At 41.4% G+C, this 11925-nt stretch overlaps 1 protein-coding gene across 2 annotated transcripts in view; it reads right to left on the bottom strand.

Moving 5' to 3' along the window:
- The window catches only part of MORC3 (MORC family CW-type zinc finger 3), a 34851-nt gene extending 25707 nt beyond the window's left edge, over window positions 1-9144 (bottom strand). The window contains exons 1-2 of one of the 2 annotated variants that reach the window (XM_044442431.1): window positions 9022-9144; window positions 744-816 (exon numbers count right to left, since the gene is read on the bottom strand). In XM_044442431.1, coding sequence (XP_044298366.1) covers window positions 744-816; window positions 9022-9063 — 115 coding nt within the window. In that variant the 5' untranslated portion in view covers window positions 9064-9144. The remainder of the gene's footprint in view (window positions 1-743; window positions 817-9021) is intronic. The other variant, XM_044442433.1, reaches the window with a different exon arrangement.
- Between the last annotated feature and the right edge of the window lie 2781 nt (window positions 9145-11925).

The following is an 11925-nucleotide window of genomic DNA, read 5'->3' on the forward strand; positions in this document are numbered from 1 at the left end:
AATGGCAGTTCTAAGCAATATTCTGACCTATCTCAGATTTATGATGCACTTTTCACCGGACCCTCCCCACAGGGGCTAGATAAACTCTTCTCCCTCCTTTGACTTTGCCTCTCTTCTAATTGGCTCAAATGATGAAGTCTTCTCCTCAGCTGGGCATTCTCCATGGCAACAGGTTGTCCCATGGTCTGCACAGCTGCATTATCTTTTTGAGGAATGCAGCTCCGCCCAGGCTGGAGAAAAACTTCATCAGACTCAGGTGGCAGGGAGGGCGTTTGTGCCATGGGCACCAAATAGAAATCTTTTTGCTCTAAAGTCTGACTCTCGCTGGGAGCATCTTGCTTTCTTACCCAAGCTAAAGACTCCTCTGAGTAGTTAGGCAAGACAGTGCGTGGTACATAAATGAAATCAATAATAATATGCTTTGTAAATACTTCATTTTGGGTATAACAAAGAGGGTTGTTTCAGAAAAGAGCTCCTATTTAGCAGCCTCAAATAAACCCTATTGTATGTGCTGAAGCAACATGACCAAACAATTTAAAAAAACAAAAAACAAAAACCTTGCACCTCAGGTTCTCTCAGGACAATCATAAAAGTTCTACTGAATGCTACAGGGCAGACTCACATGTAACTCTGTATAGGACTGCAGTTGATTAAACATGGAAGGAGAATCCCTTAGGAAAGCTGTACCCACATATATACCAAGCAGACATGGTTTGGACTGAACGACTAAAATTTTTACATACCAATAAGTTCGGCCACGGCACTGAAAGGCCAAGTGTGACTGGTTGAGTTTGTGTGCAAAAACTTTGGGCACAGCTGAAAGAAAAGAAAAAGTGTTAAAATTGGAATAATTCTATTTCCACCTTTGTTTACAGAAGTTTACAAGGACTTCCCATCTGGTAATAGTCAAATACTTTGTTTAGATATATTTTGTACATTACCCATCAAAAATGTACTCCAAGAATGGAAACAATTATACAGAAAATTTCAATACCCTATTAATTTATAAAGTTTCTATTTCCATGGAAGGGGATTTGGGGATAGCAGCCATTATTGGATCGGTACACAGTAAACCTGTGGAATGCCTTGTCACAAGATACGGTGATAGTCACTAGCTTAGATGAATATATTTAATATATAAATAGGGGAATCTATCTAGCTAATAATCTATCAGCAGCTGCAGGTCATGATGTTTACATGCTACCTCCAGCTTCAGAAGTTGAATACTGAGAAATTCAAACCCTTAAGAGCCAATGACTCATAGCCCTCTACAAGGACAAATTGTTAATACCCCTCCCCCCCTCTAAATTCAAACTCTTTCCATCATCTTTTTCCAATAAATTTGCAAATCTTGAATAGATTCAATAAATTTGAAATTATATTTTACAAACTGAACTGAATTAATTTCTCAATGAAATGCATACTTTGAATTACCAATTAGAAAAACAGTGGAGAAAATGTTGTTGCTCTCATATGATGCCTGCTAGCTTCTCATAGGTAGCAACTATAAGAAACTAGATTCTGCTCTAGATCGTTTTTAATTACTAACAGTGTACTTATATTCTTCTGCTTTAACTAGAAAGCATATGAGAAGCAAAGGGACTGTTATAGGCCTTCCCAGGCTTGGTTCAATGGAGCTAAGCCTAAGAACAGGAGAAGCCCTCTGTTCGAGCCAGATCTATGAGGGAGTAGACTGAATTCAGAGGAAATTGACTAATGGGTTAATTCTACATTAGGGTTCTTTCCCTGGTGAGGACATGCTCTCTACCTAAGGAAAAATTCCTGGGTACAGAGACAGCCTATTTATGACACACTTTTCACCCGACCCTCCCCACAGGGGCTAGAGCATGGGGAACACCTTCCTGCATAATAAATGCTTCCTCTAAAGGTATTCTTTGAACTACAAAGGGGCAGTTCCTGAATCTTTTGGGAAAGAAGGCAGTGAGCAGGGAATCAAGGAGCCTACTTTTCTTCAATGTATCACCTAACTCTCACAGCCAAGGACTCATATGTATTCCGCACAACCCCTGGCTCTCCTATGGTCTAAAGGCTAGGAAGAAGCAGTTTAAAAATAAATCACAACTTTCATGCATGTCTCACTGATCTTCCCCAAGTTTATAGGAAGCCATTCTTACTCTGCCTTCTCTGCATAGCAGCAGTTTATCTGCATACCAGCTATCTACTTTATGAAAGGAAGAAACATTAAGTCATTGTCCAAGTCTGGTTCTCTAAATGAGTGTCTACCAGTTGAGGCATCTAAGCAGCAACTTCATCGGTGCAGTGTTGCACGAGTTTTTCTCTGTAATTGTGGTGTAGTGGTTTGGATGAGGAGTTTAGATGTAGGAAACTCCTGCTCAGCATCTGATTTATACTCTAAACTACTACTTTAGCCTACAACAGAAAAACACAGATTGGGACCTTTCAATATTGTGTGGATCACAACAAATTGTGGCAAGTTCTTAAAGAGATGGGAGTACCAGACCATCTTATTTGTCTCTTGAGAAGGAAGGAGAAGAACCTAATGCTGGGAGCAATTGACAGCAAAAGAAGAAGGGGATGGCAGAGGATGAGGTGGCTAGATGGAATCACTGGAGCAGTTGGTGTGGGCTTGGGTGGATTCTGGGGGATGGTGGAGGATAGGAGAGCCTGGAGGAGCGTGGACCATGGGGTCGAGAAGTCGGGCACAACTTCACGAATAACATAAATGTAGAACTGATACAATTATATTTAATAAGTTGGCTCATGAATCTTTCTGATCTTTGAGATCTGATAAAAAGATTATTAGTCCTTCACATGTAGTAAAAGAGAGGTCCGCCTGGCGCCGTCGTTATTTGTTTTTCAGCGCCAGGCAAAGACCTTTTTATTCAAGCAGCATTTTAAATGTTAATATTATTGAATTTTTCTGGCCAGGGTGGCTTATTTTATATTGTATATTTGTAATTTATTTTAATGTATATATTTTAAAATGTTATTTAACTTATTTGTTGTAAGCCGCCCCGAGGCTTCGGCGAATGGGGCGGCATAAAAATGTTTTAATAAATAAATAAAATACTGTAAGACTTGGAGTACATCTTCCTTTGAACAATCATTACGGTTTTGGAACTGCCTAAGCTCCTTGTCAAGCCCCACCTCTGTTCCAACTAAGACCATATAGCAACAAGTTTGCTTTTATTTGCCTATACATTATCTTCATCCTGTTCTTAGAAAAACCTAACAAATGCTGCAACTGGGGATCTTTTTGGATCCAACAGAATATATTTACATAACATAAAATGTCTCCAACTACCAACTTTGCTTTTTTATCTTCCCTTTATCATGGTCAAGTGTATTTAAAATACCAAAACTCATATCTAAAAACATACAATATGTAACACAATGTGTCTGAATATGCATTAACCCCATCTCCTTCTTGTCTATAGAGTAACAGTCTATATTTCTTAATTTTCAAACAAATATGTTGTTTACAGTGAGAAATAAATACAATGTTTTTGAATCAAAGATAAGGAGCACCACCACACACTGGTATCGATCTAGCAACAAAACACTGAACATTTGTGTTTGTGGGGGGCAATTTTTCTCCCCCACCCATTCAAAACTGCCTCTGGGGAGGCTAATATCCCTATCAAAGGCTATTGTTTGACCTGATATTCTTCATATTAGGTTTTAATCAGCATAACAGTGAATTTCAGGTTTCAGCTAGTACTGGTCACCGAGACTGAATACTTCCAACATTAGCTTCCAATCAGCATAACAGTGCTTTCCCTTACAGCTCAACGGTTGAATCAATAATGTGAAGTAGCTGCAGATAAGGCAAATGCTGTTTTAAGCTGCATTAACAGAAGTATCACTTCCAAATTCCATTAAGTATTAATTCCCCTTTACTCAGCAGTGGCTAGGCTTCATCTGGAGTACTGGGTCCAGTTCTGGGCACTACAGTTTAAGAAAGATGCAGACAAGCTGGAAAGAGTTCAGAGGAGGACAACAAGGATGATCAGGGGACTGGAAACAAAGCACTATGAGGAAAGATTGAAAGAACTGGCATGTTTAGTCCGAGAAGAGAAGACTGAGGGGGAGATATGATGCCAGTCTATAAGTGCTTGAAATGCAGTCATAAAGAGGAAGGACAGGATCTCTTCTGAATCATTGCAGAGCGCAGGACATGGAGCAATGGACTCAAATTACACTGTCAGATTTCAGCTAGAAATCAGGAAGAACTTCCTGAATGTTAGAGTAGTACAACAATGGAGCCAATTACATAGGGAGGCTCTCCCACAGTAGAGGCATCCAAGATGCAACTGGACAGACATCTGAGAGGGATGGTTTAACTTGAGAGTCCACTGAGCAGGGAGGTTTGACCTGATGGCCTTCTGGCCCTACACGACTCTACTATTTTATGATCCTATGATAAGATAGATTCCAGATCCTGAAAAAGTTTCAGGTTTTCAGTTTTAATGAGAGGGGTTTGATCCTCAAAAAGATCAAAATGATATCTAGTAATATAAAAGGACAGGGAACATTAAGTCCAGTTCCCTTTACATCCCAATAGCCATTATTATTATGTAGATTTGCAGGCTATTTTATGCCACAGACATGTGGGATTACAGAAACAAAACTGTGAAAGACAGGTGACTGAAATTTGAGGACATCCTTTACTACAGTGCATGTAACAATATCTGAAAGGACTACAGTCAGAAAAAGGTCTCCCGAGTCCTTAGAAGCAAAGTCCTTTTATCGGGGCTTAACAGGTTACAAACCGCATGTGTGTCAAAGTAGCATTCACTTTGAGATGTGGCATAAGAATCTACCTATGTTTAGTTGATTCAAATTGAATCTGACCTTCCTTCCATCCCTTTCAGAAAGATTCTCACTCCATCCCCAGGAATCGGATACTAGCAGGAATGTTGCCTACTTGCTAATTAGTCCACTCACTTTGTCTGTCCTTTTCTTACAGGGTCAAGGTAAAGATGATAAGACAGGCTGGTTCTCATGTTCTATTTTCACTGGCAACCTTGAAACTTCAAAGTCATCTGGCCCCCTCTGCCCCTCCACCTTCTCCTCAAAATTGAACAAATCAATCTGAAAATTCTGTAATGTACAAAAGCCAGGTCCCTCTCTACAACTACACTACAGGACTATGGATGTGTAAATTACACAATAAAATGTGAGCCTGCAGAAGGAAGGTGTCCCATGATACTTGTTGAAGGCACAGAATAAACTGCAGCACATTTTAACAATTCAATTTAAGGACAGCAGTGAACAAGAAGAAACAAACTCAATCCAGATAAAATGAAATTAACATTGGTGGTAGATTGTTTGCCTACCCATGCATCAGGGCCTGACTGGTATTGGTCAAGCTGAAATCCTCTGAAAAGATCCAGAGTCTTGTGCATCCTGCTTTGCTCACCAGCTGAGGCTGGTGCACCACTGGCAGTCCCTCCTAGTCAGGGATAATCTGTTCATGCTTTGGTAACTATGGAGATGTACATAGGCTGCCTTTAAAGACAATCCAGAAACTAGTGGCAGTCTTAAAGTGCAGTATTAAGACTGACCAGTAGGAACACAACTTGCTTGGTCTTCAAAAGTTTCCTTTCCTAAGCACAACTGAAAACACTGGTTCTTTAAAGCCCCACACAGCCTGGTGTCTTGTACCAGGAGGAGACCCTTCCCCAACATAAACCTGCCTGTACACTAAGGTCTTTCTTGGAAGACCTTCTCTGGGTGACCCCCATGGTTCTAAAATCAGGAAGGTGGCAATCAGGAAAAGCCGTTCAGATTTCAGGAATGGCATCTAGCTATGTTCACACATAACACTAACAGTGAAATCCTACTGGCTTTGGCCCCAGTGATCATAAGGCCTTGAACTTGGAAGCTTACAGACATCCAAGGCAAAGCAGGAGAAGTTGTAGAAGTACTTTTTGATTCTCCATCCTTCTGCTATGTATTTTTCACAAGATAGGCTGTTTAGCCTGTCTAGCTAAAGAACTTAAAAGGGGGTAAAGGAATCTTGCAGAGGTTCTCTAATCTTCTCACCTGCTGACATGTTCCCTTTTCCTCCTGTCTGAAGCTGGGTTCCTAACCTTGGCAGGCAGCTGTCACAGTTGTTTCCTGCAGCCTACAAGGGGGAAAGGGTTGCAGCTCCAATTTGCCCCACAGAAGTTGGAGTGCTGTCTCTGATCTCAGAGCCAAGAATCTGAACAATCTTATGGCCCCACAATGATCACCTTAAGCATTCTTGTTTGGGAGACAACAGCTGTTCTATTTGCCAAATAAGTTCAACATGGTCACATGTTGAACTTACTTTCACTTTGAAAGAGGGAAGTTACCTGAAATGAAGTAGTAAAATAGGGGTCTCAAACTTGTGGCCTGCAGGCCAATTGCCGGGACGGGCAGGGCACGGGGGAGAGGCCCTGCGGCCTTCAAAGCGCCGGCGGTGCCTGGGCCAGCCGCAGGATGAGCGGCCCACCACCACCGCGGTGGTGGAATACTTGATGCGGCCCAGCCTCACCCAGACTCTACTTCCAGCAGCCCCCAGGTAAGTTGGTTTGAGACCCCTGTAGTAAAAGGAAAGTTGCAAGGGGGAGTCAAGAAAGTTAAACACCTTCAAATGCTTGGAGGTTACTCAAAACTAGAACAGAAGGCTCAACTAGAATGTCTATTACAGGCTAGGAAAAGTTCAAGGTATCACCAGCATGGTTAATAACTAATGGGATCAAGAAAGCTATTAGAAAGCTTCCTTCAGAAAATGGAAGCCTTGAGAAAATGAAGAAAACAAAAGCAAGCATGAACTTGCAGATAGAAATACAAGCATATAATACAAAAAAGCATTCTGAGGAACACATTGCTAACCATATCAAGGCCAGAAATAATGAATTCTTTAAAAATAAGAGGAGGAACAACCAACTAGGTAAGTAGTTGGAAAACAATGAAGGTAAAGGAGGATAAGGAGATTGTGGACTAGATGAATTAATTCTTTTTTAATATATAATCATTGCAAAAGACATGGAACAGTTACTTAGGAAGCATGTCTGACAAAATGAGGCAAACAGTGGTGGGGAAAGATTAAGTTCTTAATTCTATTGAAAAACTGAGGGTTAATGAGCCCAGATGGTACCTCAGAGTTCTTAAAGAATTCAAATAATTAATATTTTTAAATCAAAAATATATAACTTGTCCTTAACAGCAGCCTTAGTACTTTCTGTAAACTACCCAGGAAGCCGGTGAGTGGATGGGTAGTGAAGAAATGTAATAAATAAGCAGAAAATTGGTGGAAAATTTTTAAAAGAAATCTATAAAATGTAGGTCTGTTAGCTTAACATCTGTTGATTGAAAACATTACTAATGATAAAATTTTAAGCATATATAGGGACAAGCCCAGCTGACAAAGAATCAACATGGTTTCCATAGGAAATGCTGTCTCCTTAACCTTTTAGAATTCTTTGAGCGTGTCAATAAGCATGTGGACAGGGGTCCTCCAGTAGACTTTTTTACATGGACTTCCAAAACGCTTTTTACAAGTCCTCCACCAAAAATCCTTGAACAAACTTAGCCGTCATAGAATAAGAGATGTCCCCTTATGGATCAGTGACCAGTTAAAGAACAGAAAGCAAAGGGTAGAAATAAATGGGAAATTCTCCCTATGGAGCAAAGAAAACAGTGGAATACTATATTGGGAATATCTGTATATCAGTGGAATATCTGTATTGGGACCAATGCTGTTCAACCTATTCATAACCGATCCGGAATCAGCAGTAAGCCATGCAATGACCAACTCTGCTAATGACACCAAATTATATAGGATGGTTAAAACAAAAAAAATTGCAAGGAACTCCAAAATTATTTCTGCAAACTGGGATAATGTGCATCTAATTGGCAAATGTGGGTCAACATAAGCAAGTCTAAAGTGATGTATACCGAAAAAAAGATCTCAACTTTATATGACTGACAAGAGCTCAATGAAAATGTGAGCCTTATGAGCAGGCATTGTGCAAAAACTCAATCTCCATGTTGCACACAATTAGGAAAGGCGCTGAGAATTAAACTGCCAATATAATATTATATAAAGATATGATGTCTCCACACTTAAAATTCCCTGTACAGTTCTGGTCACCATACTTAATGATAGTGTAGAGTTGAAAAGAGTGCAGAGATGCACAACTAAAATCACCCAAAAGCTGGAGCAACTCCCCAACAAGTAAAGTGTATAGTATCAGGGATTATTTTTCTTGGAAAAATGATAAATGAGGGAAGACATGATAGAGACATACAAAATTGCACATGGCGGGGCTACACATTTCTATACTGCCCAAAAGCCCAAGATCTCTGGATATGGTCTGACCTGGTATAGTTTCTCCTACACTCTTGAGACTCTCACCATTTGTGAAACCATCACATCGTGCAGGGGAAGCGCCACTTTTTAGCACTCAAAAACAATACAAAGGTTTACAACGAGGAAAAGAGAAACTGGGGCCTAACCCATTACGAAGCACCCCCACTTTTCGCCAGCTCCAGATACTTAGGAAGCTCTTATGCCCTTAGAACTACACACATAATAAAATTTTACAAGACGTGGCTTTTCCGTTCATCGCCGTATTAAAAAGGGGCAATGTCCACCCGGCATGTCCCCGTTTACACAGTCCTGATGCATCCACCTTAAACGCGAAAGATGGTCCTAAACGATAAGCCGCAGAGCTCCTCAGCCCTGCACAACACAAGCAAGAGACAGAACGAAACCACGTCGTTACGGACACTTCCGTAGCAAGAAACGAAACCTTTTAACTTCACGGCGCTAGCGGATTCTCAATGAGAAAGTGAGAGCGCAAGAGGAGGAGGCGGGAATTGTCTGAAGCAATAGCAACCCTCTCCACCCCCCTCCCTGCTCTAGCGCTGTACAGAGGCGAAACGTCCACACACGGCAGCGGCCGAAGTGCTGCCTTTGCCTTCCCCTCCCGGGCCACGAGGGCACAACCTCCCCGCGCCGTGCGAAAGCCCTTTCCCACTCCTCCGCGCCTCGCTCGCTCTCACCGCACTGAGCAGAATCCCGCTCTGGGTCTGCGCCGCCGCCATTTTAGCTTTAATACAAAAGCCGCAGCTGGACTGGATCTTCCTCTTTCTCAAGGCCTTCTTTTCTAAACGAGGTACTTCCGGGGCGGAGCCGGCAGGGTGGCGAAGTAATGTTTCCCTTCGCTTTCCTTCTGAGTCTTGTGGCTGGCGCAAAGAGCGCCGTGCGACGTTTTCCTGGAATGCGGCTGGACTGCGGGAACGCATGTCCCAGTTTACTCTATATATGCATATGTAATGGCGAGTGAATAATCTGCTGGATCCTACACATATTTGACAAGGATTTCTCAATTTCACCAAACCCCACCCCCGAAACTGCACGATGCCAAAAATCAGTTCTACCATAAATCTGATGCAGTGCAATCCTTTTTTCCGCACTTACCTAGGTGCAAGCCCCAATTGCAAACAAGAGGCTTTCCGTGCTTACGAAGATTGTCGCAGTAGTTAATAGACCCATTGAAAATGTTGATCCTCCTGTGCAAATAGCAAATTCCATGCTACTATAACAAGGACAAGGAATCAAATACTAAACTCCCAATATCATACTACTCTTACACAAATCTGTTCTGTGACCACACTTGGAATACTTTGTAAAGTTCTGATCACTGCACCTTAAAAGAGTATTGGGGACTTAGAAAAGCGACAAGTTGAGTTGGAAATGCAGCTGAAATGATCCAGGTGTACAGGATTATGCATGGTGTAGAAGACATTTTACTGTAATACTAGACTCCAAGGTCACCTTTTGAAGCTGATTAGTGGAGATTCTAGACAGATAAAAGGAAGTACTCCTTCACACAGCACATACTTAAATCTATGAAATTCACTTCCTCACAATGTAGTGATGGTTGCTGTCAGGACAAAAAGAGCCAGAGCTTTGCCATAATATTGCTGCTGAAAGCCTTATACTGTAAGAACAACTTTGGATGCAAGATGGGAACTTGGTCTGATCAGGAAACCATGTTGCAAGTCTTGTTTCTTGCATACACATTCGATAGGTTAATGTATGCCTGTCCTGAAACTTCTTTTATGCCATTTATCTTAATCCATTCAACCTTTTTGTTTTTACTCTCATGTGCCTCATACATAATGTATAGGTTACACAAGCCTCCTATACAGACTCCATCTTTGTCGTCCCTGCTGGGGGCTATTTGTATGCCGCATGTATTTTCCCCCCACCCCCATACATCTGAAGAGACTGTAATGCTCTTTTGATTATACACCTCCAGCATATTTGATTTCACAATTTCTTGACACTGCCGCTATGGCTTTAGAAAGAGATCAGGCAAATTCATGAAGAAGTCTGTTAGCGGCTACTAATAGATAAGTGCATACTCATTGATGGCCCTTGTTGGAGAATGCTCCTGGTGCCAGTCTGACCTTACGTTCCATGTTTTAAAGAGTTTTGCTTTTGTTGTGTCAAGCCACCACTGAGTTCTCCTCAGTGGCAGGTGCTAAAATAACTGCGACTTTAGCTCCTGGCAAAGCAACAGGTTCAGTTACCCAACCACACCTGGGCAGAACAGGAGCTTCTCCTGGAACACAAAGGCTTTGGTCAGGGAGTGCTAGCACCCGTCACTGGAGAGGAACCCTTTGACCCCATGGGCTCAGCTCAGACTGTCAACCCAGCAGACAACTCCTTTCCTCCTGGAGGGAGGGGGCTGCTCTGGGTAAGACTTGAAGAGTCCCGCTGCCCCTGCAGGTACATCCTGCCTTTTCTCACACAGAACAGCGCCAGCTGCTTCACCTCCATTATTGGTATGCTCTTGCTTACCAGTGAGTGTGTGTGCAGGCAGGCAGGCCAGCACTTGTGCTGCAAAGGCTGTGGCTTACGGTGTCTTATTTTAGTTATCATCATGTTCATTGTTAATACGGTTTGAGATCTGTGAGTGTGTGCATATGAGAAAGCAGTTCTCTGCATTTTGTAAAGGGTTTCTCATATATACTTTGTGCCATTGTTCTTGGCCTCTCACAAAATGTTCTAACAAGGAAATGTTTGACAAAAATAGTTTCTATTTAGTTCAAACAATCTAATGATTTCCACCTTGATTTATTGTCCTTCAAACTAGCTATGGACAGAAATCAGTTCCCCAGAGGCTTTGGGAACAATATATTTAGGGACTGCTAGGTAGAAATAGTAAGATTATCCATTCAATTTTCATTTGAACTACACCTAACCCGTTTCCCCCAAATCATTTCTTGTTAAGTTCATTTGTCAGAGTGCAAGACAATTCAGGTCATTTCTTTCAGATCCATTCAGTGGAATCAGCATGAACTGTGGCAGAAAGAATGTTGATCAGATTCCATTTCCAGTAGCTTTACTGCACATATTGTGTGAAGCAGTAGTTTGTGCTTGTGAACAATATCTCTGATTAAAATTAAAACTAAAAGCGATTGTTAATGCATTTGAGATAGTACATTTGTAAACATTAGGAATATACAAGACTCCACAACCACCAGTTAGGATTACGACTGAAACTTTCACAGACATAAACTCCAAACCAGGAAACAAAACTTTAGTAATGGAGTACACACCTTCTTCAAGTACAGGTTAATGCATGCCTGTGTATTATGCATACAGCTTCACTTCCTAGTATCAGTGCAGTAAAACAACAAATAAATTATGTGACAGAACCTTTGTGCCACCATACCTCATTGAAACCAAGAGATGCCAACAAAGGTCTTAGAATGTCTAAATTAGAAAGTCCAATCCTAACCATTCAATAAAGGCAGCTTAATGGAATTGCAATTCCAACATTCCCTTAGATATTTTTTTAAAGTCTGAGCACACAAGATTAATGTAAGACACTCTGGCTTATAGCAGGAAAAAATGAAGAAAGCCTGCTTAATGACCGAGAGCCCATAAAGACT

Source organism: Varanus komodoensis, unplaced genomic scaffold, assembly GCF_004798865.1.
Source record: "Varanus komodoensis strain SLA01 unplaced genomic scaffold, ASM479886v1 scaffold4, whole genome shotgun sequence".
Classification (NCBI taxonomy): domain Eukaryota; kingdom Metazoa; phylum Chordata; class Lepidosauria; order Squamata; family Varanidae; genus Varanus; species Varanus komodoensis.